The sequence below is a fragment of the Jaculus jaculus genome, chromosome 2, assembly GCF_020740685.1.
Source record: "Jaculus jaculus isolate mJacJac1 chromosome 2, mJacJac1.mat.Y.cur, whole genome shotgun sequence".
In the NCBI taxonomy this organism is placed as follows: domain Eukaryota; kingdom Metazoa; phylum Chordata; class Mammalia; order Rodentia; family Dipodidae; genus Jaculus; species Jaculus jaculus.
Window position 1 is genome coordinate 165429325 of NC_059103.1, and position 26111 is coordinate 165455435.

Genomic DNA, 26111 nt, shown 5'->3' on the forward strand with positions numbered 1-26111 from the left:
TGAAGTTAAAGGACATTTTATTTACTGACAGATTTAAAAAACCATTAAATCCAGGCAGTGCAAAATGCACCACAGAACCCAATACAAAGAACTGGTATTAATACACAATGTTTAAGCGATGCTACACTTATTTTTGGCAAAGTGCTGTGCTGTTCACTCTGTATAAAACTGACCATGTATGAACCAATCAGTATAAAAAATTTATTAAAAAAATTTAGATAGTGGCTCAAGAAAACAAGCTGCCATTTGTGCATAGATTGATGTACAATATAAAACCTAACCAAGTGTCCCTTTTGCGTTGTCAAGTTGATGAACAAAGAAAAAAGCTGTGTCCATATAACACATTAGGAAGGCACGTAGTACAACCTACAATACTTTTTAGTCCCATTGCTCACGCCTGCCCTCAAAAGGCAAATGTGTTCACAATTACTTGAAGAGGATACAAAGCCACTTTTTAAAAAATAACACACAATTATTGACTAAAGTTTAAAACTTTTGGAGGAAAACACAATCAAAAAGAAAAGAAAAGCACTCACACTCGAGGTCCCAAAATACACACCTGTAACCTTGCCAAGCACTGGTTTGGTTTTTACACAAGCCGGCCTAGAAAACAAACAGTACTAAAACTCCAAGGGTTTAACAATTAAAAACATTTTGTTAATATCACAAGGAAACTTTTCAATGATACACAGAACATTATCCACTTAAGCTGCCATCTGAGTAGTAACTTCTCCTCCACGTAAAGGACACTGTTGCCAGTGAGAAAAGATGCCTTTGTCCCTGTGCTCTCTGGTACCTTTGTCCACCCAGACCATTCTTACTCGTGTCACATTTCAAGTGAAACTGGTCCCTGGAAAGACAGACACCACTGTTTCATAGATCTGCTAAACAGAATACTTTATGGAAAAGGTTCAGCATTAAAATAAGCAGGTAGGGTTGCCATTTATAGCACATCAACATGGCAGATGGCAGCAAGGCCACCCAGGAAAAAAGCCCAACCTTACAAAGAGTTTCAACAGTATCCATGGGCCTTACAAAATAAGAGGAAAATTTCAAAGCAACACCACAAACATGCACAAGTATATCCCAGCACAAGGAGTGGTCCCTTAGTCCTTAGCTGATGCTAACTTTCCCCACTAATCTACTTAAGTATATTTGAATGTCTATCATGCTGGAATCCTTCATTAAAAAAAAAAATTTCTAACTCAAAGAAAATGAGGATAATACATATACTTCCTTGCTATTTTATTCTGAAGAGTGTACAGACAGGAAAATTCTTCAAAAAAAAGAAAAGGAAGAGAAATAGCAAGAAAATTTTCAACAAAAGCAACAGATTACAAACCAGTGTACTATACAGATTTGAGAGCAAAAACAATAGGCAAGGGTGTACAGCCCTCTCAAGTTTTCAGTAAACTATCTTCTAGCTAGGATCAAAGAAGTGATACAACAGAGAAGGTATGTAAACAGGAACAATCTTCATGGAAATCGGGAAAATATACAGAAAGTTAATCGGAGGTGGTGGTGGTGGGGATTCCCTGCAATGAGAAGTTAATTACTTTGCATCTCTGCAAAGAATTCCCTACCTTCCCAACCATACAACCACACGCGATAAATAATAGATGGCTAATCAATTTACAGTGCAGAACATAACTCAACTCAGGAAGAAGTAATGAACAAAGAACATACATTCTAAAAAGTTTGATGAGCAAAAACAGCGCTGAGGAAGGTGGTGCATTGTAAAAGCTCAGAAACTTATTTCTGAAGCAGTGCTTGTGCGCACCATGGACTCCAGACTTCTTCCAAGTCACATTCTGTGTTTTCAGTTTAGAAATTATAGAAGCTCAGGAACTTATTTCTGAAGCAGTGTTTGTGTGCACCATGGACTCCAGACTTTTTCCAAGTCACATTCTGTGCTTTCAGTTTAGAAATTGTCAGAGGTACTAAATTCAGAGGGGTCTTATTGCTTGTTTGCTTTCTTACAGTGCTTGGGTGTGAACCCAGGACTTTGCACAAGCTAAGCATGTTCTCTACCCTGAACTCCATCTCTGGGGATTTTATTTCCTACTACTTGTATTTTCATGTAAAATACAGTAAAGTACATTGTAAACCAACCAGTAATTACAACAGCAAAAAATAGTAATCAACCCACAAAATACATTTTGGCCATGTTTTTAAAAATCCTTAGCTTGTCAACATGGTCTGTGTCATCAGACTTGTGTCTTACACATAGTAGGGGACTAACAAACATACAGAGAACTTTAGCTGAATCAGGTAACTTTTCTTCAATTAGACAGAAACCTATGATACTAACAGAAACCATAGCAAGCTATCAAAGGTGGTGTGGTAATCCTAACCTTGTAGAAATAATCCCAATGACTAAAATTTTTTTTGAACAAAGAGCTAGGCCCAGATAAGGCAAACAAAAAGTCCAATAACTGACAGAGATGTAAATGTATTTAAAGGTATCAAGAAATATAAAGAAAAAGTTTGAAAAACAAAACATTGCAGTTTAATAAACAAATCAGTTCCCACTGCCAAATTCCCATGGCTGAACTTCTAGCTTGTGAGATACAACTAATGCTATGTAACAAAAAAGGTCCCATGGATTCAGAAGCATATGTTCAGATAATATTTAAATGGTCTTTTTTTTTTTTTCAAGTTGTCAACATATGGCCCTATTACAGACAAGGTACAACAGACACACCTTCATGAAAACCTCATCTCCCAACTCTGGCAAACACAAATAGTTAACAGATAGCTTCTAACTCAAGTTTGATGAAATTTTATAGACTTGGCCCCTACTTAGAAAACAATAAATAAAAGGAGAAGTCAATATGAAAGGAGGATAAGGGAAAAATGAGAATCTATGTTCTTGTTCTAGAGAGACATCCTGGCACTTAATGTCAGCCAGCCATTAGGAGATCAGCCTGCAACATCTAACTGCATAGGTGATCTCTTCCACTTCTAAATGGCCCAGCTTAGTCCAAGGAGAACATACAGGTCTTCCTTAAAGTCTCCAGAGTTCTGAGCCTCAAGCTGCCATAGGCTTACTGAAAAAAATGTAATACTCTGCTTAACTACAGCTGCTTTGCTTTTTACTTGAAAGCGTGCCATAAGGGTGTTTATTTAATTAGGTTGCAGAGGAGACAGAAACTGTTTGATGATGCAGACAATGCTACGATTCTGTCAATGTGCTCTAAGCTATAAATATACTTAATTTCCCAGGAAGTTGGTGCAAGTGTGGATGGCTCAGCAAAATCCATCACAACTTCTAACCAAAAAAAAAAAAGAAAGAAAAGAAAGAAAGAAAAAAAAATTAAGTGGCTGGAGTTAAGAAAACAGACTTTCCTGTGTGTCAAGTTAACTGGCCTACATGAGTTAAACCCTGCACCCTGGCCTCATTAGCACCAACACTGTGAAGAATAATTATGGCAAAGAAACTGCCACAGCCTCCCCACCACTAGATTCAGTAGAAAGGCCCTTGGAAGTTCACACAAGGTTCAGTTCTAGACAGCCCCACACCCAATTAGTATACAATCCTCACAACTGTGAGGAAGGTTAATATTCCCCTGTTGTGGAGGAAATAGAGGCCAAAGTGGTTAAAGATTCTGTAACGTTAAAATATGAAAACTCAAGGAAGTCAACATATGACTCTTCACTTGTACTGTGAACAGACATCATAAGATGTCTCCTAACCCCCTTGTTTGGCCCTTGGCAGGTCAGGCTCCACGTGAGACAATTTTCCCTAGATAGAGTAGATAGTATGAAGTCACTCAAGTGTCTGGTCAAGCCCTTCTGAATTTCCAACTCAGGTGAAGAGAGAAGTAGGCAGAGCTGGCAGGAAGAAACTCTAATAATTTAAATACTGGTCTATGGATTACTTATAGACATATATTTTTCCAAATATAATCTCACAGGTCTTCATTTTTTTCCTCTGTAGGTGAGACAAATGCATTTGTCTATGACAGCTGTAATATTTGTACCATGTCATGGAGTCACATCAGAATTACTGAATGCACTGTTCACTAAAGCTTAAGGTACCTGAATTCCACAATGACCTGCATGTCTATATGGAAAGCACACAGAAATATATCAAGTTTCCTTTCAAACAAAAGTTCAGCCATTAATCCCATTATATCCATTGCAACTATCACCTGTTAATGCTAGTGTTAGTGTATAAAAATGTTCTCATTATATACAGAAAAGACTATCAAGTATTGGTCAATAAAGTGTATGGCTGACCCTGAGAATAAATTTTTGCTTACTCAAAAGATACATTAAATAATACAAAATAAATGAAATTGAAAGATGCCTATTCTTGTACTTGGGGTAAAAAAAAAGTCTTTAAGATGCTAACTCATGTGTACTTCACTAGATTTAAAGACATCCCCAAACACCAACACTGCAATTGTACTGATATGTTTCCAAAAATATTCTGAAAAAATTTACAAAAAAGTAAATGTTAGGAGCAAGGCATTATGTGATACACAGCATAGAAGTCTGGTTTTAAAGATAAGTGTCTAAACACACTGATAAACTAAGTGATTGGTCATCAACTGCCTGTAAGGAAACAGAATTTTCATTGTATGTACACACATATCCATATATATATGCATAAACCCAGAGAAACCAACCAGCAACACTTGAAATTCTTAGTAATTATACTGCCGTGGGCAGGGCTGGTGAACCACCCAGCCACTGTGCTTGACTTGCCGAGAGTGGCAATCCCTGGCAAGATTTTGGCGACGAAGATTGTTTCTGTTCAGAGACTGTCTTTCACTGTGCTCTTTTATCCACTGGGAAGGACGGAAGCTCTTGGGTTGTTCCAGGAAACTTGCATGAGCAGTAAGAGCAGCAACATAGCAGCGGACGTGCTGCCCCATTTCGCTTTGGGCTTCCACTCTGAAATGGACGAAATAATGGAGTACTGTTTATTAAGGAGCTGAAAAAATTACTGGGTAATTTGGTTTGCCACACTATTTGTTTATAGTTGGATGAACAGTGTCTTGGCTGACAGACAGGCTTACATTTTTTGTGATACACTGGTTAACAGTAGTGGAAGAAAGAAACCAACTTTTTTTGTTTTTGTTTTTGATAGGTTCTCACTAGGAGCCAGGCTGGCTGTGAATTCAAAATTCATCCTGCCTTAACCTCTTGAGTGCTGGGATTATAAGGTGTGCCACAGAATCTGGCGGAGAAGTCAACTTTTTATTTTGGTGTTCTGAGGTAAGGTCTCACTCTATTTCAGCTGACCTGGATTTCACCACATAGTCTCAGGTTGGCCTTGAACTTACAGCAATCCTCCTACCTCTGCCTCCTGAGTGCTGGGATTAAAGGTGTGTGCCACCATGCCCAGTAGAAGTCAACTTTTAATACTAATATACCATATAGTCCACAGACAGCTAAACAGACTATGTGCTGAAAATACGCTTTTACTTTAAGTAACTTTTTTGGGAGGAGAACTGACATCTATTGCTTTTGTTTTAGTTTTTCAGAGTGTCTTGTAGCCCAAGCTGCCTTTCAACTACTGATCCTCCTGCTTTAGCCTCCCAAGTGCTAGTATTATAGGAATGAGTCACCATGCCTGGCTTGTGGCCAAATATATGTGTGTGTGTGTGTATGTGTGTGTGTGTATTCTTTTTTTGCAGAGGGATGAAACTGGGTCTTATGTAGCTTAAGCTGGCCTTCAACTCACCATGTAGTCAAGGATGACCTAGGACTTCTAATCCTCCTAGTGCTCGGAGCATAAGGATGTACCATCACACCTGGTTTACGCCATGCCGAGAATCCAACCCAAGGTCTAGTGAATGCAAGGCAAGCATTCTATCAACTGAGCTACAACCCCCTCACCACAATCTTAAAAAGTGTTTTTGTTCCAAATTTTAACAATCAGAACTATTACCTACAAGTAAAATGCCCCAGGAAATGTGTTTTAAATCTATACTTCACAGATATGCACAGGCAAATTAACAACTTTTTTTAAAGGAAGAAGACACTGCTTATTACAGAAAACAATTCTAAGTTTTTAATTTAAATTGAGAAGGACATATTTTGGAATGGCATTTACCTAGCAATGTTTAAAAACCCTTAAAGAATATGTAATATTAGAATCTTAGAATATAGTTGTAGGATTATTATTTTCTATATTAAAACTAATCACTGGGGCTGGAAAGAGGGCTCATCAGTTAAAGATGCTTGCTTGCAAAGCTCACCAACAAGGGATTCAATTCCCAAGCCACCCATGTAAGCTAGATGCACAATGTGGCACATGCATCTGGTGTTGCAGAAGCAAAAGACCCCGGTGCACCTACAAACATAAACAAGCACGTGCAAATTTTTAAAAAGCTAACCAAGTGGGACTGATTTAAACTATATTAACACAGAAAGTTAATTTTTCTTTGCATTGCTGGGGATTGAACCCAGGCCTCATGCACAATTGGCAAGTGCTCAACTACTGAACTCAAGTTTAACTGGGTCTTATGTATCCAGGCTGACACTGAACTTGCTATGTAGCACAGAATGGCCTTGAACTTCTGATCCTCCTGGGTCCACCACCTAAGTGTTGGGTATACAGGGTTGTACCACAAAGCTTGATTTATGTAATACTGAGGATCAAACTCAGAGCTTTGTACATGCTGGGCAATTACTCTATTGAGTTGTATTTCCTCTACCAACAGAGCTGTATCTCCAGCCAAAGGTTTAAGATTTTTTACTAGTTAATTTATGTAGGAAGAACAGTTAATATTCTGCCTACAATTACTTAAAGATACCACTATCATCTTTATACGCATACACACACATACACCTTAAAACAGATTGTACTAAGAAAAGAGGGGCTAGGGTGCAGAGTTCAGTAATAAGCACTTGCCTAGTATACCCAGGCCCTGGGGATTGATCCCTAGCACTGAAGAGAGGATGGTGAGGAGAGGAAAGGAACACATTGAAAGTTAATGTAAAGAAAGTAGTTTTTCAAAGGTGGGCATTTGAGTTCCTAGCATCCCTGTACAGACTACTAAAACAGATAATCCAGTCTCAACGTAAATATACTTACTCTGTGCCCGTGAGTCTTATAAGCAGCTTTTCCTGGCCCTACAAATGTTAAATGGTGAACTATTAAATTACTAGTAAGATTTAAAATGCTATTTTAATTTTACTGTTAGGATGTGGTCAATTTTTCTTTATCAAAATTGATTTACTATGGGTCATTAAAGACCTGTACATATTACTTAAGCATATGGTAGCTCATAAACCTTCATAAGCAATACATATAAAGGCTAAGATGCAATAAAAGCACACTCTGAAGCCCACTATAAGTATTCAGCATCTTAACTTTTAAGTGGTTTACAGTAATATCCCCAAGGATAGAAAGAATGAAGGCAACATAATATTTGAAAGTCATAATTTATTTAGCTGGGCCATAATGGTGCACGCCTTTAGTTGCCAGCTAAGGCAGGAGGATTGCAGTGAGTTCAAGGCCACCCTAGGGCTACCAAGTGAGTTTCAATCTGGGATAGAGTGAGATCCTGCCTTGCAAAAGAAAAAAAAAAAAAAGAAAGAAAGAAAGAAAGAAAATGGGACATGCTTTGGGGCTGGAGAGAGATGGCTCAGCAGTTAAGGCACTTGACTACAAAGCCTAATAGCCTCCAAGTATCCACATAAAACGAGATGCAAAAAGAAGTGCACGCATCTGGAGTTTGTTTGCAGTGGCTGGAGGCCCTGGTGTGCCCATATTCTTATTCATTCTCTCTCTGCTTGCAAATAAATAAAATACTTTTAACAAGGAATGGGACATGCTTTATTGTTTGCTCAGAAAACATGGATACTTACTATATAAATAACCACTTAATTTTGGTAACACCTGACTTTATCTTGATTAGAGTGCTCCCAGGTGTTTTTTTTAAGGCAAGTCCAACAGACTGTCCTTTTTTTTCATGAGAGTGAGAGAGAGAAAAGAAGAAGGGGGCGGGGCCTCTAGCCACTGCAGTCGAACTCCAGACGCTTGTGCCCCCTTATGCACATGTGTGACCTTGCATTACCTTGTGTGTCTGGCTTATGTGGGGCCTGGAGAGTTGAACATAGGTCCTTAGGCTTCACAGGCAAGTGCCGTAAGCACTAACGAAGCCATCTCTCCAGCCCTTTTATATATTTATTTATTTTCGTTTTTTTGAGGTAGGGTCTCACTCTGTTCCAGGCTGACCTGGAATTCACTATGGAGTGTCAGGGTGGCCTCAAACTCACAGCAATCCTCCTACCTCTGCCTCCTGAGTGCTGGGATTAAAGGCGTGTGCCACCACGCCCAGCTTAATTTTTTTTTATTTATTCATTTATTTAGAGAGAAAAAGAGGCAGATAGACTGAGGACACCAGGGCCTTTAGCCACTACAAATGAATTCCAGATGCAAATACCACTTTGTGCATCTGGTTTTATGTAGGTACCAGGGAACTGAACCTGGATCCTCTGACTTTATTGGCTAAGGCCTCTTAACTAGAGATTATGGGCTTGTGCTACCAAAGCTGGCTCAAAGTGGGCTTTAAAAAAATATTATTTGAGAGAGAAAGAGGCAGAGAGAGAAGGAATTGGCATGCCAGGGCCTCTTGCCACTGCAAACAAACTCCAGATACATGCACCACATTGTGCATCTGGCTTTATGTGGCTACTAAGGAACCCCAAAGTGTTTTTTTGTTTAAAGACTCAGTGGTTAAGGTGCTTTCCTGTGAAGTAAAGACCCAGGTTTGATTCCCCGGAACCCATGTAAGCCAGATGCATGAGGTGATGCATGTATCTGAGGTTCATTTGCTGGCTGGAGGTCCTTGCATACCCATTCTCTCTCTACCTCTTTCTCTTTCTCAAATAAATAAATAAAAATAAAAAAATATTTTTAAAAAGAAAATTATTTATAGTACAAGGAATGAAAAACAAGGAACAAGTCCAACATTCTCATGGCATCAATCTGCAAACACTGAGTTCCTGGATTCAGTGTCCAACCCTAGATTGGATAGACTTGATGCAATATTCTGGGCTCTCATGGGGAAAAGCAGAATGTGACTCAGGGCACAGATTAAGTGAAAATTTGTGGAAGCAGCCAGGTGTGATGGTGCCCGCCTTTAGTCCCAGCACTTGGGAGGCAGAGGTAGGAGGACTGCTGTGAATTTGAGGTCACCCTGAGACTCCACAGTGAATTTCAGGTCAGCTTGGGCTACAGTGAGACTCTACCTCGAAAAACCAAAAAATAAAATAAAAAATTGCTGAAGCAAAACGGTGTACATCATTGCTTAAACAAGCAAGTTATAAAATAGTTCATTCAGGATATGCCCACTTGGGTTCAAAGTGTGGGTGGATATAGTGCAGGTATGAGCCCATATAGTAAACACAATCTGGACAGACAGCTCCTATTGTAATAGCATTTGCCTTTGGGTCAGGAGGATGATATTTCAAAGTTTAGAATTTCTACATATTTGCAATGCCCAGTCACTACTTCTGTGATAAGTTATAAACGCACATACAAACATTTACTTTAAGTACTGGCGAAAAGCAAATATTCAGTGCGGGAGTAATGGCTTAGTGGTTAAAGAAGCTTGCTTTAAAAATCTGATGGCCCTGGATTTGACTCCCCAGTACCTATGTAAAGCCAGATGCACAAAATGGTGTATGAGTCTGGAGTTCATTTGTAGTGGCAGTATGGCTCTAGTACACCCATAGTCACACTTCTGTTTTTCTCTCTCTCAAATAATAAATTTTTTTTAAGTAAATATAAAAGAAAGGACCAAACATGGTGGTGCATGCCTTTAATCCCAGTACTTGGAAGACAAAGGTAGGAGGATCAAAGCCACCCTGAGACTATTTAGTGAATTCCAGGTCAGCCTCAGCTATAGCAAGACCCTACCTAGAAAAACCAAAAAGGGTGGGGGTGCTGGAGAGATGGCTCAGCAGTTAAGGTACTTGCCTACAAAGCCTAAGGACCCAGGTTCAATTCTGCAGTATCTACATAAAGCTAGATGTACACAAGATAGCTCATGTATCTGGAGTTTGTTTGTACAGGCTAGAGGCCCACACATGCTTATTTTCTCTCTATCTGCTCCTTTTTCTCACTCTTTCTTTTTAAATATTTCTGTTTGTATTTTGTATTTCATTTATTTGAGAAACAGGGAGAGAGAGATAGAGAGAGAGAATGGTATGTGGGTCCTGGGGAATTGAACCTGGGTCCTTTGGCTTTGCAGGCAAACGTCTTCAACTGCTTTTAAGCTATCTCTGTTGCCCACCCCATCACTCTCTTTCAAATAAAGTAAATACACAAATGTCAGTTGATTTTTTTTTAAATGTCAGTTAATTTAAAATGACCAATAATCATGCTAAATTCTTGAGTGGGTTACTCAAAGGTAAAAGCAGAATCTATAGGGAGGAATTTTTTAAAAACCAAAGAAATTTATTTAAAGCAACTATTATAAGCAATCAACTCAACACTACCCCCCAAAAGAACTGTACTTTAAATCTTTGTTGGAATGCCTAAAATAATAAATTTTGACAAAGTTATGGGGCTAAACAAAATGCCATTTAAAAAAATGTGTTTTTATTTTTATTTATTCATTTGAGAGCAACAGACAGAGAAAGAAAGGCAGATAGAGACAGAGAAAGAGAATGGGCGTGCCAGGGCCTTCAGCCACTGCAAACAAACTCCAGACACATGTACCACCTTGTGCATCTGGCTGACATGGGTCGTGGGGAATCAAACCGAGGTCCTTTGGCTTTGCAGGCAAGCACCTTAACCACTAAGCCATCTCTCCAGCCCCAAAGTGCCATTTTATTTATTTATTTATTTATTTATTTATTTACTTGAAAGAGAGAGTGAAAGAGGCAGATAAGAGAATGGGCACACCAGGGCTTCTAGCCACTGCAAATAAACTCAAGATGCATGCGCTACCTTGTGCATCTGGCTTACATGGGTCCTGGGGAATCGAACCAAGGTCCTTTGGCTTTGTAGGCAAGTGCCTTAACTGCTAAGCCATCTCTCTAGCCCCAAAGTGCCATTTTATTATTTATTTACTTGAGAGAGAAAGAGGCAGATAGACAATGGGTGCACCAGGGCTTCTAGCCACTGCAAACAAACTCGAGATGCGTGTGCCACCTTGTGCATCTGGGGAATTGAACCTGGATCCTTAGGCTTTGCAGCCAAGCGCCTTAACCCTAAGGCATTTCTTCAGCCCCTAAAGTATCATTTTCTACTAAATACTTTACCCAGTTTACAGCATGATGCCATGAGACTTTATAACTGTTTTGTTGTTGTTGTTCTGGAGTAAGGGAAAGGAAATGTATTCAGCCTTACAGAAGTGTCTATAATAAAGAGACTTAGAGTGCAGCCACTGGAAAAGTTAGAGTTGCCTGTGGCTTATTTATATCTTACAAACAGGAAACAAGCTATATAGAATGATCTTGGTGAGGCCATAGCCTCAAAAAACCCTTAATAGATAAAATTGGGTAACAGTTCTGAATCAGTCCAGAGGCTCCAAGTTTATCTGAACCCTTGTCTACAAGAAGAAGTAAGTCAGTGTCAACATTCACAGTGTTTTAAGGGCATTTTCCATTGGTGTGAATGATAGACTGGATGGACTCTGAAGTGATTACAATAATGACAGGTAAGACTTTATTTTTGTGGGTGAGAATAATCTCAAGACACTTTCTCTGTACATGTTCTCTTTATGAAGGCCATGAATGTCTGAACTGTTGATGTGGAACATAGTAGTCTTCACTGACTTCTCTTTCATGAGCTCATGGATCCCCCTTCCCCAACATGCCATTCAAACACAGCCTCCAGACCAGCTGTGATGGCCATATAGCAAAACATTGTGGTATGGAATATTTCCTCTGCACACAGCTCTTTGAAAAAATATTTTGGTAAAACTGCCTTTGACTTTATACTTAAGATTTTCAAAGTTAAATACCTTTTCTGGTGATCTAGCTAGTACATGGAATGAGTTTTAAGGCACACTATTCTAGTATAAATTGATATCCCAAATAAGCAGGTCTATAATATATCAGAATTATAGTCTAATATACTCATCAAACCATTATTTCCCTTTTGTAGCAGAACTTTGTAAATGTGACAAGTCTTTATTATATAATTGAAGCCATGTCACAACTAACCTTACAAAAACTCTAGGCCTGTCATGGTGGCACACACCTTTAATCCCAGCACTTGGGAGGCAGAGGTAGGAGAATCACTATGGGTCAGCCTGGAACTATAGAGTAATTACCAAGTCAGCCTGGGCTAGAGTGAGATCATGCCTTGAAAAACAAAACAAAATCTTTAAAATGGGGGGCTGGAGAAATGGCTTAGTGGTTAAGGCACTTGCCAGCAAAGCCTAAGGACCCAGGTTCAATTAGGCAGTACCCAGAGAAAGCCAGATGCACAGTGTGCATGTGTCTGGAGTTCATTTGCAGTAGAGGCCCTGACATACCCATTATCTATCTGCTTCTCTCCCAATCTCTCTCCTCTCAAATCAATCAATAAATAGAATTTTAGAGCCGGGCGTGGTGGCGCACGCCTTTAATCCCAGCACTCGGGAGGCAGAGGTAGGAGGATCACCGTGAGTTCGAGGCCACCCTGAGAGTCTACATAGTGAATTTCAGGTCAGCCTGGACTACAGTGAGACCCTACCTCAAAAAACCAAAAAAAAAAAAGATCTAGCCACTGCATATGAACTCCAGATGCATACACCACCTTGTGGGATATGGGGAACTGTACCTGGATCCTTAGGCTTCTCAGGCAAGTGCCTTAAATGCTAAGCCATCTCTCCAGTCCATATTTTTATCTTTCTATGATAAAATTATTTTTGCATATTCTAAAAACATATTTAACTGTGTAGAGTAAGCAAAATACATGCTTAGCAGACTACTTGTTGAAAGAGAGAGAAAAAAAAAGCCTGCATCCTACCTGGGAGTACTTGAGTTATGAAGTTCATCAGTCTCACAGCTGGCCTCACTGAGACCAGGGCAGGAGTTATGCACAGCATAGACTGACATGCTGGGATGTTCAATGAGAAGGTTTTCCATAGGACTTGTTTCCACCTTGATAGTGGTTAATCCACCTGCAGTGAAACATGGGGGAGGGGTGATAAACCAGCTCTCCTCCATCGGACAGGATTCAAACTGGAGGAAGCAAGAATCACTTGTATCAGCCAAGCACTCCAGGGAAGCAGGTAAACAAGAGAAGACTGAAGTGTGCTCTGTAGGTGACTCCTCACTGATATCGTCGTCTTCCTCCTCTTCCTCTGCTGAGAAACCAGTGCAAGTGTCTAGATTGTGGTCCACAATGCAGTTTACATGGGAGGATGATCATCACATTGAGCCATCAGTCATGGTAGAGCCACCCATCAGAGTTCACAGCAGAGAAAAAGGAGAGACAATTGTTAATTGATGCATACATTCTTGTCTTAGTGCCAGGAAAATCATTTATATTTTCCTGTAATAATTATAAATAACTTTAGCCTCCATGTGGATTGAAATTAGGGAAGGTTATTCACTCTGGCTTGGAAGGAATGGCTTTGGAACTGCTTCTATTCTGCTGAATAAACATAACACGCTAGATATAGTGGCACACTCCATTCATCCCATACTCAGGAGGTTGACGTAGGAGGATCATCATGGGCCAGAGGGGAGCTTGTCAGCGTGAGTGAGACCCTACCTTGAAACACTAAATAAAAATGTACTTCACTATAGGGACTACTATTGTCTAATACTTGCAATTAAAGTGCCTCTGACTGGATCAGACTCGAGATATTGCAAAACTGGAAAGTCTGATGTTAAATCAATTTCACTTACTGATCACCTGGGAAAGAATGTTTGCTGAACTTTTTAAAGACAAATTCTTGTTTATTTGGGCTGGAAAGATGACTTAGTGGTTAAGTGCTTGCCTGTGAAGCCTAAGGACCCTGGTTTGAGGCTTGATTCCCCAGGACCCATGCTAGCCAGATGCACAAGGGGGCACATGCATCTGGAGTTCATTTGCAGTGGCTGGAGGCCGTGGCGCGCCCATTCTCTCTCTCCACCCCTTTCTCTGTCTGTTGTTCTCAAATAAATAAATAAAAATAAACAAAAAAATTAAAAAAATTCTTGTTTATTTACTTTTAATGCTTAAAGCCAGTTACTGGTTTACTTATGCAAAAAATATGACCTCCCAGTGTTCCTACTTTTAAACCAGATATGCTGGTGCATGCCTGTAATCCCAGCACTTAGATGGTGGAGGCAGAAGGTTGAGGAGTTCATGGTTAACCTCAGCTGCCTAACATGTTTGAGGCTACCTAAGAACCTGTCTCCAAAAACAAAAATAAGAGTTTCCACTTTTATTGTGATGGCTAAGTGCCAAGTATACCTTACCTATGAAGTCAACCAGAATCCATTCATCATCTTCTTTCTCATTAAATTCTGGTTCTTGGTTGGAAGAAGTATTGACTTCACCTACAAACATTTTATTCAGCCTCTGAAACATTGTTAAGGCAAGATTGAGACTTTGGCTGGATGTCTTTATAGCTGAGTTTTCAAAATCCTGTCTTCAGTTGGTTTGATGGCAGGGACAGGAGATTAAAGTGCACAGGGTGTTTATTCAACTTTACGTGAGAAGAGTCATTTCCCTAAAATAAATAAGGAAAAGAAAGTTATTATTTCTTTTTGTCTGATTTTTGGGAGTTGTTTGCTTGCTTATTACTGTTTTTTTGTTGTTGCTCTTTTGTTTGCCTTTTTTTCCTAAACAGCAGGAGCAAGAGAGAAAAAGAGAGGGAAAGAACTGGCACACCAGGGCCTCAGCGGCTATAACTGAATGCCAGACACTTGCCCCACCTAGTGGGCATATGCAACCTTGTACTTGCCTCACCTTTGTGCGTCTGGCTTACCTGGGATCTGGAGAAAGATCAAACATGGGTCCTTAGACTTTGAAGGAAAGCACCTTTAACCTTTAAGCCATCTCTCCAGCACTGCTTTTTTTTCTTTGTTTGTTTGGTTTTTCGATGTATGCTCTCGCTCTAGCCCAGGCTGACCTGGAATTTACTATGTAGACTCAGGGTGGTCTTGAACTCACAGCAATCCTCCTACCTCTGCTTCCCAAGTGCTGGAATTAAAGGCGTGTGCCACCATGCCTGGCTGAGCCCTGCTTTTTTGGAGATATGGCCTCATGTAGCTAAGGCTGGCCTTGACTCCTGGTCCTCTTGCTCCCACCTCCCAAGCTGGGAGCCACTGCTGATCCACTAGTACTAATAAAACCTCATAAACCAAGTATCTAAATTAGAAGTATTTAAAGGTGTTAAATAAAAATTAACAAGGCTTTTTTCATATCTGTGCTTTAGTAAGAGATAAACATGAATGATTTTTTTTTCAAATTGCAGTTTTCTGTAAGTAGAAAGGCAAAAATTACATGTTAACAGCCATGCTATACTGCACAGAAGTCTTCAAATGAACTGACAGCAGTGCCTGGTGACTACCATGTAAGCCCTCATTCTCTTATTTTATACTTCCTGCACATGACCTTAAACCTGACAAATTAAAATCTATAAGCACGGCATACTTTAACCTTTTAAGCAATTCCTATCCCTGATACAGAAAAATTGCACTGTAGAAAACTGAGTCATGTAGGAACTAGAGCTAGCAGACATGTCTCTGGTAGCTCAGCAGGTGGGTGCTACAGTCCATATGCCTAGGGCTCAAATCCTGGCTCTCCACTTACTTTAAGATTTAGGAAGTTACCTAAGTCTCTACTCCCAGGGGTTCTGGTAAGTTCTAAGTAAGGAATTCCGGCTGGTTTCATGTGATTATAGAGTTCCAGATCTAAACTTTCATTTCTACCTCGTTATCCAACAGCATCTTAAACTGAGCACATATCAAAAAGAATTCTTGGGCTGAAGAAATGGTTTAGTGGTTAAAAAGCATTTACCTGTGAAGCCTAATGACCCAGGTTTGATTCCTCAGTTACCCATGTAAGCTAGATGCAGAAGGGGGCACATGCATCTGGAGTTCGTTTGCAGTGTCTAGAGGCTCTGGCGTGCCCATTCTCTCCCTCTTTCTCTATCAAAATAAATAAAGCGAATTAAAAAATAATAATTCTTGCAAGGTCTAGTGGCACATGCCTTTATTTCCAGCACTTGGAAGGCAGAGGTAGGAGGCTCACCTTGAGTTTGAGGCTACCCTGAGACAATACAATGAATTCCAGGTCAGCCTGGGCAAGAGTGAGACCCTACCTTGGAAAAAAAAAAAAAAAGAATTCTTGGGCTTAATGGTTACGGCTCTTCCCTGTGAAGCCTAAGAACTCATATTCTAATTTCCAGGTCCCACAGAAGCCAGATGCAGTGATGTAAGCACACAACGTCACACATGCACACAAGAGGGTGTACACACCTGGAGTTCATTTACAGCAGCTGAAGGTCCTGGTGCACCCATTCTCTCTCAAAATTTTAAGAATTCTTAATTTTTCCCTGAGAAATTATTTATATACATACACTCATTCTACTTTAGGCCAACTGTTGTCTATACTAAACAAAGTTCCTGGTCCTATACTCTTGTTGAGTGAGATAATGAAGGTTTTGTTTTAATATATGTGTGTGTGTGTGTTTGTGCGTGTACATTTTTTTTTTCGAGGTAACATCTCACTCTATCCCAGGCTGACCTGGAATTCACTATGGAGTTTCAGGGTGGCCTTGAACTCACAGCGATCCTCCTACCTCTGCCTCTCAAATGCTGGGATTGAAAGTGTGAGCCACCATGCCCGGCTTGCAGGTAATATTTTTAGCAAGTTACTTGGCATAAAGTTTTCTAACGAGGACTATTATTACTCTACAAATAGTAAGCACCTACTATGAATCAGGCCTACTGTGGAACACAGGGGAGATGGACATGAACAGGCTCTCACAGCAAGTGAAAAGGTCTAGCTCAGTGAATGGCATGGCAGAAAGATACATTAACAGCTCTTAAGACTTCCTTAGGTACATGCCTCCAATAAATGACTTTAACCATACTTGTCTGGAATCTGGAATGGGAGAAATATCTGCATGAGTGAGAATGTAACACCTTCAAGGAAGATCAGGAACCAGGGCTGGGGTGAAAAGGCCCAAGTGAGGTCAGGGGAAGAGACTGAGTAAAGGAAAGGTGGAGGGACAGCTAATCAAAATCTAAGAGGATATAAAGAAATCATATAGAAGCCTAATTTTTTGGACAATGGAACACTCAGGAGCTATAGATTGTTGCTAGAAAATTTTCAGTGCCAGGGATGGGATATTTCCAGTGAATTGTTGGCCAGGGAGATCCCTGATGCTCCCAAAACATTATAGGCCATTGCCAAGGCCCTTGATTTCCCACCAGGAATAGATGGTAAGACCCTATTGCTGAAGACTCCATATACTTGGACTGTAAGGCCACTGAGAAATCTTGCTGGAACTGAGCTGATAACCTCCTCCATGTAGACCAGCTGGCAGAAAGCTGGAAGAAGCCATTCTGCATGCAGTCCAATGGGAGAGAGAAATCACCAGTGAAGATACTCAACAGTAGACACTGCAAGCCTTATAATTGGCCAGCCAGGCCAAATAAGCCAACGGGTGCAATAGTGGCACGTCTGTTATGGGGGAAACCAACTGCCCTCTCATTGGACTGGAGGCGCACCATGGGAAGGGAATACATCCCTGATACTGAAAACTTAAAACAGGGGTAGTCATAAGCCCTAGAGGTATAACGTCTGCTGTTGTCAGGCCAAATGTATATACTATGCTCATCAAACTGCCCAGTAAGCACTTCTGTTAATGTTCACACCCTTATATTAATGCTACTCTCACTTTGGGTAGAGAATCTTCTCTTTTCAGATGGCACTGACCTTGGGACGACTCAGAAGGTATCATGATGATGAAAAGAAATGACCACAGTGCTCAGTACTACAATATCTGTATCACACCTTCCAAGGCTCAGGGTCTAATGCAGAAGAGGTGGCGGAAAGAATGTAAGAGCCAGCCTGTCACTGCACGCTCTCACACCATCGTGCTCTCTTGGCCAACATGGCGGGCGTGGAGGAGGCAGCGGCAGCTGCCTCCGGAACCACCTGAATGGCGACCTGGATCGGGATGACAGGGATGAGGGAGCGTCCAGCATGGCCGAGGAAGCGGCCAAGAAGAAGAGATGGAAGAAGAGTAAAGGGGCTGTCTCAGCACAACAGGAACCTGATAAAGAATCAGGAGCCTTGGTGGATGAGGTAACAAACAGTTGGAAAGACAAGCATTGGAAGAGAAGGAAAGAGATGATAATGATGATGATGAAGATGGAGATGGTGATGTACATGGAGCAGCTGGAAAAAAAGAAGAAAAAATGGGAGGACCAAAAGTTCAAACAGAACCTCCCTTGGTTCCAATATGTGACATGTATCCTAATGGCATATTTCCCAAAGGACAGGAGTGTGAAAACCCACCCACACAAGATGGGTGAACAGCTGCTTGGAGAACTACAAGTGAAGAAAAGAAAGCACTAGATCAGGCTAGCGAAGAGATTTGGAATGATTTTCGAGAAGCTGCAGAACCACATCGACAAGTTAGGAAATATGTCATGAGCTATGTCATGTCATGAGATCAAGCCTGGGATGACGATGATGGAAATCTGGTAAAAGGAATATGGTTTTTGAAAAGTTGGAAGACTGTTCATGCAAACTGATAAAAGACGACGGATTAAATGCAGGCCTGGCATTTCCTACTGGATGTTCTCTCAATAATTGTGCTGCCCATTATACTCTTAATGCCGGTGACACAACAGTATTACAGAATGATGACATTTGTAAGATAGACTTTGGAACACATATAAGTGGTAGAATAATTGACTGTGCTTTTACTGTTACTTTTAATCCCAAATACAATACATTATTAAAAGCTGTAAAGGATGCCACTAATACTGGAATAAAGTGTGCTGGGATTGAGGTTCGTCTCTGTGATGTTGGTGAAGCCATTCAAGAAGTTATGGAATCCTATGAAGTAGAAACAGATGGGAAAACATATCAAGTGAAACCAATCCGTAATCTAAATGGGCATTTAATTGAACCATACAGAATACATGCTGGGAAAACAGTACCCATTGTGAAAGCAGGAGAGCCAACAAGAATGGAGGAAGGCGAATTGTATGCTATTGAGACATCTGGAAGTACAGGAAAAGGCGCTGTTCATGATGACATGGAGTGCTCACATTATATGAAAAATTTTGATGTTGGGCATGTGCCAATAAGGCTTCCAAGAACAAAACACGTATTAAATGTCATCAATGAAAACTTTGGCACCCTTGCCTTTTGCCACAGATGGCTGGATCACTTGGGGGAAAGTAAATACTTAATGGCTCTGAAGAATCGGTGTGACTTGGGCATTATGGATCCATATCCACCACTATGTGACATTAAAGGATCATATACAGTGCAATTTGAACATACCATTCTATTGTGTCCAACTTGTAAAGAAGTTGTCAGCAGAGGAGATGACTATTAATCTTAGTCCAAAGCCATCTCAACATTTTTATTTTCTAAGCATTGTTGGAGTACATTATATCAGAATTTGCAACCTGTTGTCTGTTTTAACAGTGGACCTGTGTAATACCTTTATCCATGTCCAAAGGAGTTTGATCAGAGGCAAACTGTCTAAATGTAATTAACCAAGGAAAAAGCTTTCAAGATTTTTAAATATTAACTGTTTATTCCCTGTCTTAAGAAATGCTGTAAAGCTCAATTTAGTTAGGAATGACATTTTGTTTTGAAGACCTAAGAGATGCTTTTTGGATATTTATATTGCCATATTCTTACTTAAGTGCTTTGAATGACTATATACACACCGTTCTGCACCTGTGCCCTCTGGTATTGCTTTTTAACCTTCCTGGACTCCATTTCTTTCTTTCTTTCTTTTCTTTCTTTTTTTGGTTTTTCGAGGTAAGGTTTCACTCTAGCCCAGGCTGGCCTGGGATTCACTATGGAGTCTCAGGGTGGCCTCGAACTCACGGTGATCCTCCTAACTCTGCCTCCCAAGTGCTGGGATTAAAGGTGTGTGCCACCACGCCCAGCTTCTGGGCTCCATTTTCTAAAAAATAAAGACATTTTCAGATCTGAGAGCTATTAAAAAAAAAAAAAAAAAAGAATGTAAGAGCCAAAGGAAGGGTAGGATTCCTTACAACGTGCTCCCCCCAGACACAAAATGGCCTGGATATTCATGACCTCACAGTGCCTGACACTACCTACAAAGCCATCATATTAGGAGGAAAAGATGATGGCATCAAAATAAAAGAGAGACTGATTGAGAGGGGGAGGAGACATGATGGAGAATGGAGTTTCAAAGGGGAAAGTGGGGGGAGGAAGGGCATTACCATGGGATATTGTCTACAATCATGGAAGTTCTTAATAAAAAAAAATTACATTGAAAAAAAAAGAACAAGCTGGAGAGATGGCTTAGCGGTTAAGAGCTTGCCTGTGAAGCCTAAGGACCCCGGTTCGAGGCTCGGTTCCCCAGGTCCCACGTTAGCCAGATGCACAAGGGGGCGCACGCGTCTGGAGTTCGTTTCCAGAGGCTGGAAGCCCTGGCGTGCCCATTCTCTCTCTCCCTCTATCTGTCTTTCTGTATCTGTCGCTCTCAAATAAATAAATAAATAAAAATTAAAAAAAAAAAAAAAGAACCAGGGCTGCAAAGATGACTTAGCTATTAATGTGCTTGCCTGCAAAGCCAAAGGACCCAGGTTCTATTTCCCAGGACTCATGTAAGCCAGATACACAAGGTGGTGCATGCATCTGGAGTTCATTTGCAACAGCCAGATGCCCTAGTGTGCCCATTCTCTCTACCTGCCTCTTTCCCTCTCTCTCAAATAAATAAAAAACAAAATATTTTTTTAAAAAATAATAAAAATGAACCAGTCAGCAGGTCACAAGAGCAGAACCAGATCATGTAGGACCTTATATAGCATAAGTTAAAGGGAGAGATGTCTCAGTAGTTAAAGATGTTTGCTTGCAAGGCCTAACGGCTTGGGTTCAATTTTCCATTACCCACGTAAAGCCAGATACACAAGATGACGCATGTGTCTAGAGTTCGTCTACAGTGGCTAGAGGCCCTGGTGTGTCCATTCTCCCCCCTCCCCCCCCCTCTCTCTATATATATATACCTCTTTCTTTCTGGCAAATAAATAAATAAATATTTTTTGTTTAGTTTTATTTATTTATTTATTTGAGAGCGAGCGAGCGAGAGAGAGAGAAAGATGGAAAAAGAGAGAGCGAAAGAGCGAATGGGCACACCAGGGCCTCCAGCCACTGCAAACGAACTCCAGATGCATGCACCCCCTTGTGCATCTGGCTAACGTGGGTCCTGGGGAATCGAGCTTCGAACCGGGGTCCGTAGGCCTCATAGGCAAGTGCTTAACCACTAAGCCCAATATTTTTCCAGCCCAATAAATATTTTTTAAAAATTGTTTATTTAAAAAAATATTTATTCATTTCAGACTCTCTGTGTGTGTGTGTGTGTGTATAAGAAAGAGAGAGAGAGAGAGAGAGAGAGAGAAAATGTGTGAGCACAGGCATACAAGGGCCTCCTGCCACTGCAAACAAACTCTAGACACGTGTGCTGCTTGGTGTGTCTGGCTTTACATGGGGAACCAAACCTAGGCTATCAGTCTTTACACTTGAATGCCTTTAACCACTGAGCAACCTTCTACCCCCTCCCCCGCCCAGCCCCGCTTTTGGTGGAGACAGGGTCTCATTGTGCCTGGAACTCAGTGATTCTCCTATCTCAGCTTCGTAAGTGCTAGAATTACAAGCATGAGACCCTTGCCCAATTCACTTTCAAAATAATCATCTTCCGCTTTGAAAGCAGCAGAGATGTGCAGCTGATGAAACTCCTGGTTCCATCCTTGTTTGTAAACTATACTAACAATTATCTGGCACATTACTACAAGAGTAAAACATCTCAACATTAGGATACATGTAGCCATAATTTATCTTCCTCAGTCATTAACTATTAAAAGTGGGTAAACAGGAAATATTACTTGCACAACCAGTTTTTCTAAATATTCTAGAAAACAACATGGTCCAATCATGAAGGATGCAACTCCAGAAGAACTGAAATTCACCTCTTTATTTCATGTAAGAGAAACTGGAAATTTGCCTAGATTGCGTATTCCAAAGGATGAAAAAATTTAAATATTTGCACAGCTCTCACCATGTTTGTGTGGCAGTGCTGCTCTAGAAAATTCTAAAATCTTAAGGGCCTGTCCTCCTCTCAATTACCCAGACAGTGCCCCTGCATGACAGTCACTACTACTTTAGACCTTGGCGACTGCCCAGGGATGGAGACTCAGGCAGGGCTTGTTCTCTGTGGAGAGAAAAAGCAAAGCAGGGCTTCAGACTTCCCCACGTGGTAGTCACAATTCTAGGACAAAGATAAACCTACAATGAAATATGCTGAGAAACATGCATCTCAAGAGGCCAATTTTACAAATCTAGCTTTGGAATTTAGCAAAGAGGGCAAAGGCAGGCTGAGCCAGGAAGCAGGGCTCTAGCGTGAAGCACAGGCCAGCTAGACTTAGCCTCACCTCAGCTGCTCAGGGATGGGCAAAGAAACAAAGTATCAGCCTAAATTGCTGGTCAAGGCAGCTTTACCCATTCCTGCTTGGCTCAAAATACTTTCATCCTCCATTTAAATGGAAAAACAAATGTGTCTTTTTGTTTATAAAATGAACAAAAACCACATTTTAGGAAGTTTAGAAAAAATAAGGAAGATAGGTATTATACCATCACCTTGTTGCAATCAGCATACTGGTGCATTTTCTTCTGCTTTTTTTTTTTTAATATAGGTGTATCTTTGTTACTTAACATTTTATTGTCATGTTTTTCATTATTTATTGTAGAAATTCTTTGTGGGAAAAAGAAGAAATGCTTTGTGGTCAGAGAAATTATGAGTTTAATACTTATGAAAGAGTATTCTAATTGAGAATTTAGAATAGAGTTGCTAGCTCAGAGGATTTTGTTACATAACTTATTTCTTTCTTATTTATTTATTTATTTATTTTATGAGTGGGCACACCAGTGCCTCTTGCCACTGCAAACAAACTCCAGACACATGAAGTGCCTGCCACTTTGCATGTCAGCCTTTATGTGGATACCAGGTAATTGAACCCAGGCCCATAGGCTTTGCAAGCCATCTCCACAGCCCCATATTCCCTCAGTTTTGAGATACATAGTTCAGCAAAAGAGTTTTGTATAGTACCGAAAGGCTGGCCTTGGAGACTGCCTGTTCTGCTTGAAATCTTGGCCTTTTGGCTGCAACATGTGGCAATTCAGGATATTGAGGGAACTTGGCACACCCATTTGCTCATCTTTAAAATGGGCATGATGTGAAAATTAAGAGTATTATGCTTAGAATTAAGCCTGGTAAATAATAACATTCAGTAAATTCATTTCAAGCCACTTGTGTAACTGAGGGAGTCATTTAGCATCTTTGGGTCTGTGTTTTGTTTTGTTTTGTTCGAGGTAGGGTCTCACTCTGGCTCAGGCTGACCTGGAATTCACTATGTAGTCTCAGGGTGGCCTTGAACTCATGGTGATCCTCCTACCTCTGCCTCCCGAGTGCTGGGATTAAAGGCGTGCGCCACCACACCCGGCTGTGTTTGTTTTATCTATCAAGGGGGGCTGGAGAGATGATGACTCAGAATAACCATGCTTGCCTGCAAAGCCTGCTAGTCTGAGCCCAATTCCCTAGCACCCACATTAAGCTGGACGGTCATTTGTTTGCAGTGGCAAGAGACCTTGGCATGCCCATCCATACACATCCATACACACAAACACACACACACACACACAAATTTAAAAAAGCCCACATAGTAACTAGAGCTACAATGTGCTAATGCTTATGATATGTAACAGGCAGTTCAGATACTTATTTGTTCTATAATGAGGAAACTGAGGGTCAAAAATTAATTTGCTCACAAGTGAGAGTCAGCAGTAGGGCATGAATCTCCCAATCCAAACCCTTGCTTTCCCCTGCACATCATCTCTTAGGCTCTTTAGACTTAGCTCTAGTTCCATGAACTTCAGAGAGCTACAATTTCTAGTTGGTTTTGGCTGCCAGTAGGCGGCTCCAAAAAAACATTTTAAAATCTAAAACACTTAAAATCACCCACAACTTTGATGACTGCAGCTGTGACTTCTTGACAGTTTCGAAAATAGCTAGCTGGCTAAACATACCTTCATTGAAAAGCAGCTTTAAAATTATCTTTCTCAACCAGGTGTCCCAATATGAGGAAGGCCTCCCTAGAGCTCCAGTTCAGCCTTGGCTGTGAGACCCTGTGCACCCCCCACCCCTCCCCAAAAACCCTTCCTCTTCACATCCACCTTCTTTCACTAGTTTAGAAAAATAAAGATAAAAGTAATTACTTTTCTTTTCCCCCTAGAGACTGTGGCTGGCTTAGAGTTGGCCTTGAACTCCTGATCTTCCCTCTTCGACCTCCCAAGTGCTAGGATTATAAGTGTGAGCAACCAAACCTGGCTGTGGTTCAAGTAATTTAAAATCAATTTTGAACTGTAGAAAACCCAAGCCAAGAAAGTTGTCTTTGCTTGTCCCACCTCTACTCAGTCTATTCAGATAATTTACAAGAAAGTCTATTCCTCTATAGGGTCCGCCACTGCCCTCCCTTGACGCAGAGGACAAAGACAGCAGTTAAGTAGTAATTCACTGCCTGTGAACCTTGAGTTTGAAAGCAAGGCCATTCCCAAGAGAAATAAACTCCGGGGCATAAGAGAACAAAAGACAGAATGAGAAGACAAAAGAACCTTGGTCTCTAACTGGGTAGGACCTGGTTCCAGGGCAGGGGCCAGTGAAAATTTATGCTGGCAATTTAGAATCCTAGTGGTTTAAATGTAAGTGCTTCCTGGTAGTTTTCACACCTCAAATGAAAAGCATTACAATTACCAAGCAGATTTCAAGATCTCAAGGCTTTGTAATGATCTCTGTTCAACGATCGATCCAAGGGGTCAACTCTCCCCCACCTCAGTTCTCAAAACTACTTTGCTTTCAGAAAGGGCCCTTTAAACCAAGAATGCCCAAGTCCTCAGGAGTTACAGGTGGTCAAGGGCTCCTCCTTAGTCTACTCTGAAACTGGAATTTCATACTGCAGCAACGCATCAAGAAAACAGAAAGAACATCATGTACAGTTTCCTCTGCAAACAATAAACACCATTTCCTTTTCAATCGGCTGTGTTGATCTTAAAAAAAAAACAACATGATCTTTCGGTGCCTGAGTTACTGAGAGGACCAACTTATCAAGCTCTCCTCAGAGTCTACAGCACATAACAGGAATCGTGAGGAGGACGGGAGCTGGCGCTCTTTCCACAGGTGCAAGCTCCTGGCCGAGGAGGTAAGGAGTGGTCCAGGGACCGGCTACCACAGGGTGGGACCCTTGGGCAGGGGCGGGTCTCCGGGTTAACGGGGCCCGGTTTCCTGTGCCGATGCCGGGAGGCACTGAGTGGACGTGGGCAGCGGGTCCCAACAATGCAGCCCGCGGGCGCCGCTCCTCGGGCCAAGGGCCGGAGCCCGGAGAGGCGAGGAAGACGAGGAGAAAGACGGGAAAACAGGCCGCGCCCGGGGAAGGGAGGAGGCAGGGAGCGAATACCCAAACCGCCGCCCAGCGCCGGGGCTCGTCCGGGCCGTGGGGCCGCCGTCGCCTCCGCCTCTGCTCGCGGCCGGGAGGAAGCGGGAGGCCCGGGCAGGGCGCGCGGCCCGGCCGGCCCGCTGGGATCCGCACTTACGGGGGCCGAGCGGCCGCGGGATGCACGGCCGGGGAGCGGCGGGGCTGCTGAGGTAGCTGCGGCGGGCCGGGCTGCGTCTCGCGCGGTTCGCGGACGGACGGACGGACGGACGGCGCGCGCGCGCGGGGCCGGCTCCCAGCCCTCCTGTGGCCGCCCTGGCCGCCGCCGGCCCGTGCAGGTCCTTTTGTTGTTATGCAGCTCTGGGAACAGCTGATCGGCCGCGGCGCCCACGCCCCGCCCACGCCCCGCCCCGCCCCCCGGCCGCGCCAGCCCCGGCTCCACCAATCAGTGGCGCGCGCAGCCCGGGGCCGCCCTGCGAGAGGTTGTCACTAACGCACGTGACCGG

General features: G+C 41.8%; 1 protein-coding gene and 1 pseudogene across 3 annotated transcripts; one reads left to right on the plus strand and one right to left on the minus strand.

Moving 5' to 3' along the window:
• Positions 1 to 25867, minus strand: Tp53inp1 (tumor protein p53 inducible nuclear protein 1). 3 transcript variants are annotated; one of them, XM_045143188.1, is made up of 5 exons: positions 25766 to 25867; positions 14371 to 14624; positions 12929 to 13289; positions 7052 to 7089; positions 4771 to 4902 (listed from the first exon to the last, which is right to left on the minus strand). In XM_045143188.1, the coding sequence occupies exons 2-4, from the start codon at positions 14480 to 14482 to the stop codon at positions 7068 to 7070; spliced, it is 495 nt and encodes a 164-aa protein (XP_044999123.1). In that variant the 5' UTR covers positions 14483 to 14624; positions 25766 to 25867; the 3' UTR covers positions 4771 to 4902; positions 7052 to 7067. The 3 variants fall into 3 exon arrangements, with proteins under 3 accessions (XP_044999121.1, XP_044999122.1, XP_044999123.1); XM_045143186.1 differs by lacking the exon at positions 7052 to 7089 and having other exon boundaries at positions 1 to 4902; XM_045143187.1 differs by lacking the exons at positions 7052 to 7089; positions 25766 to 25867 and adding an exon at positions 15917 to 15977 and having other exon boundaries at positions 1 to 4902.
• On the plus strand, positions 18021 to 19491 carry LOC101600041 (annotated as a pseudogene).
• Positions 25868 to 26111: the final 244 nt, after the last annotated feature.

What these genes read in the sequence shown, in the direction of transcription:
- Tp53inp1 (XM_045143186.1), bottom strand. Translation starts at nt 14,482, where the DNA reads ATGTTTCAGAGGCTGAATAAAATGTTTGTAGGTGAAGTCAATACTTCT. An exon ending in GATTCTGGTTGACTTCATAG is followed by an intron (nt 13,290 to 14,370) that starts GTAAGGTATACT and finishes ACCACAATCTAG; the next exon opens with ACACTTGCACTGGTTTCTCA. An exon ending in CATAACTCAAGTACTCCCAG is followed by an intron (nt 4,903 to 12,928) that starts GTAGGATGCAGG and finishes CGTCCATTTCAG; the next exon opens with AGTGGAAGCCCAAAGCGAAA.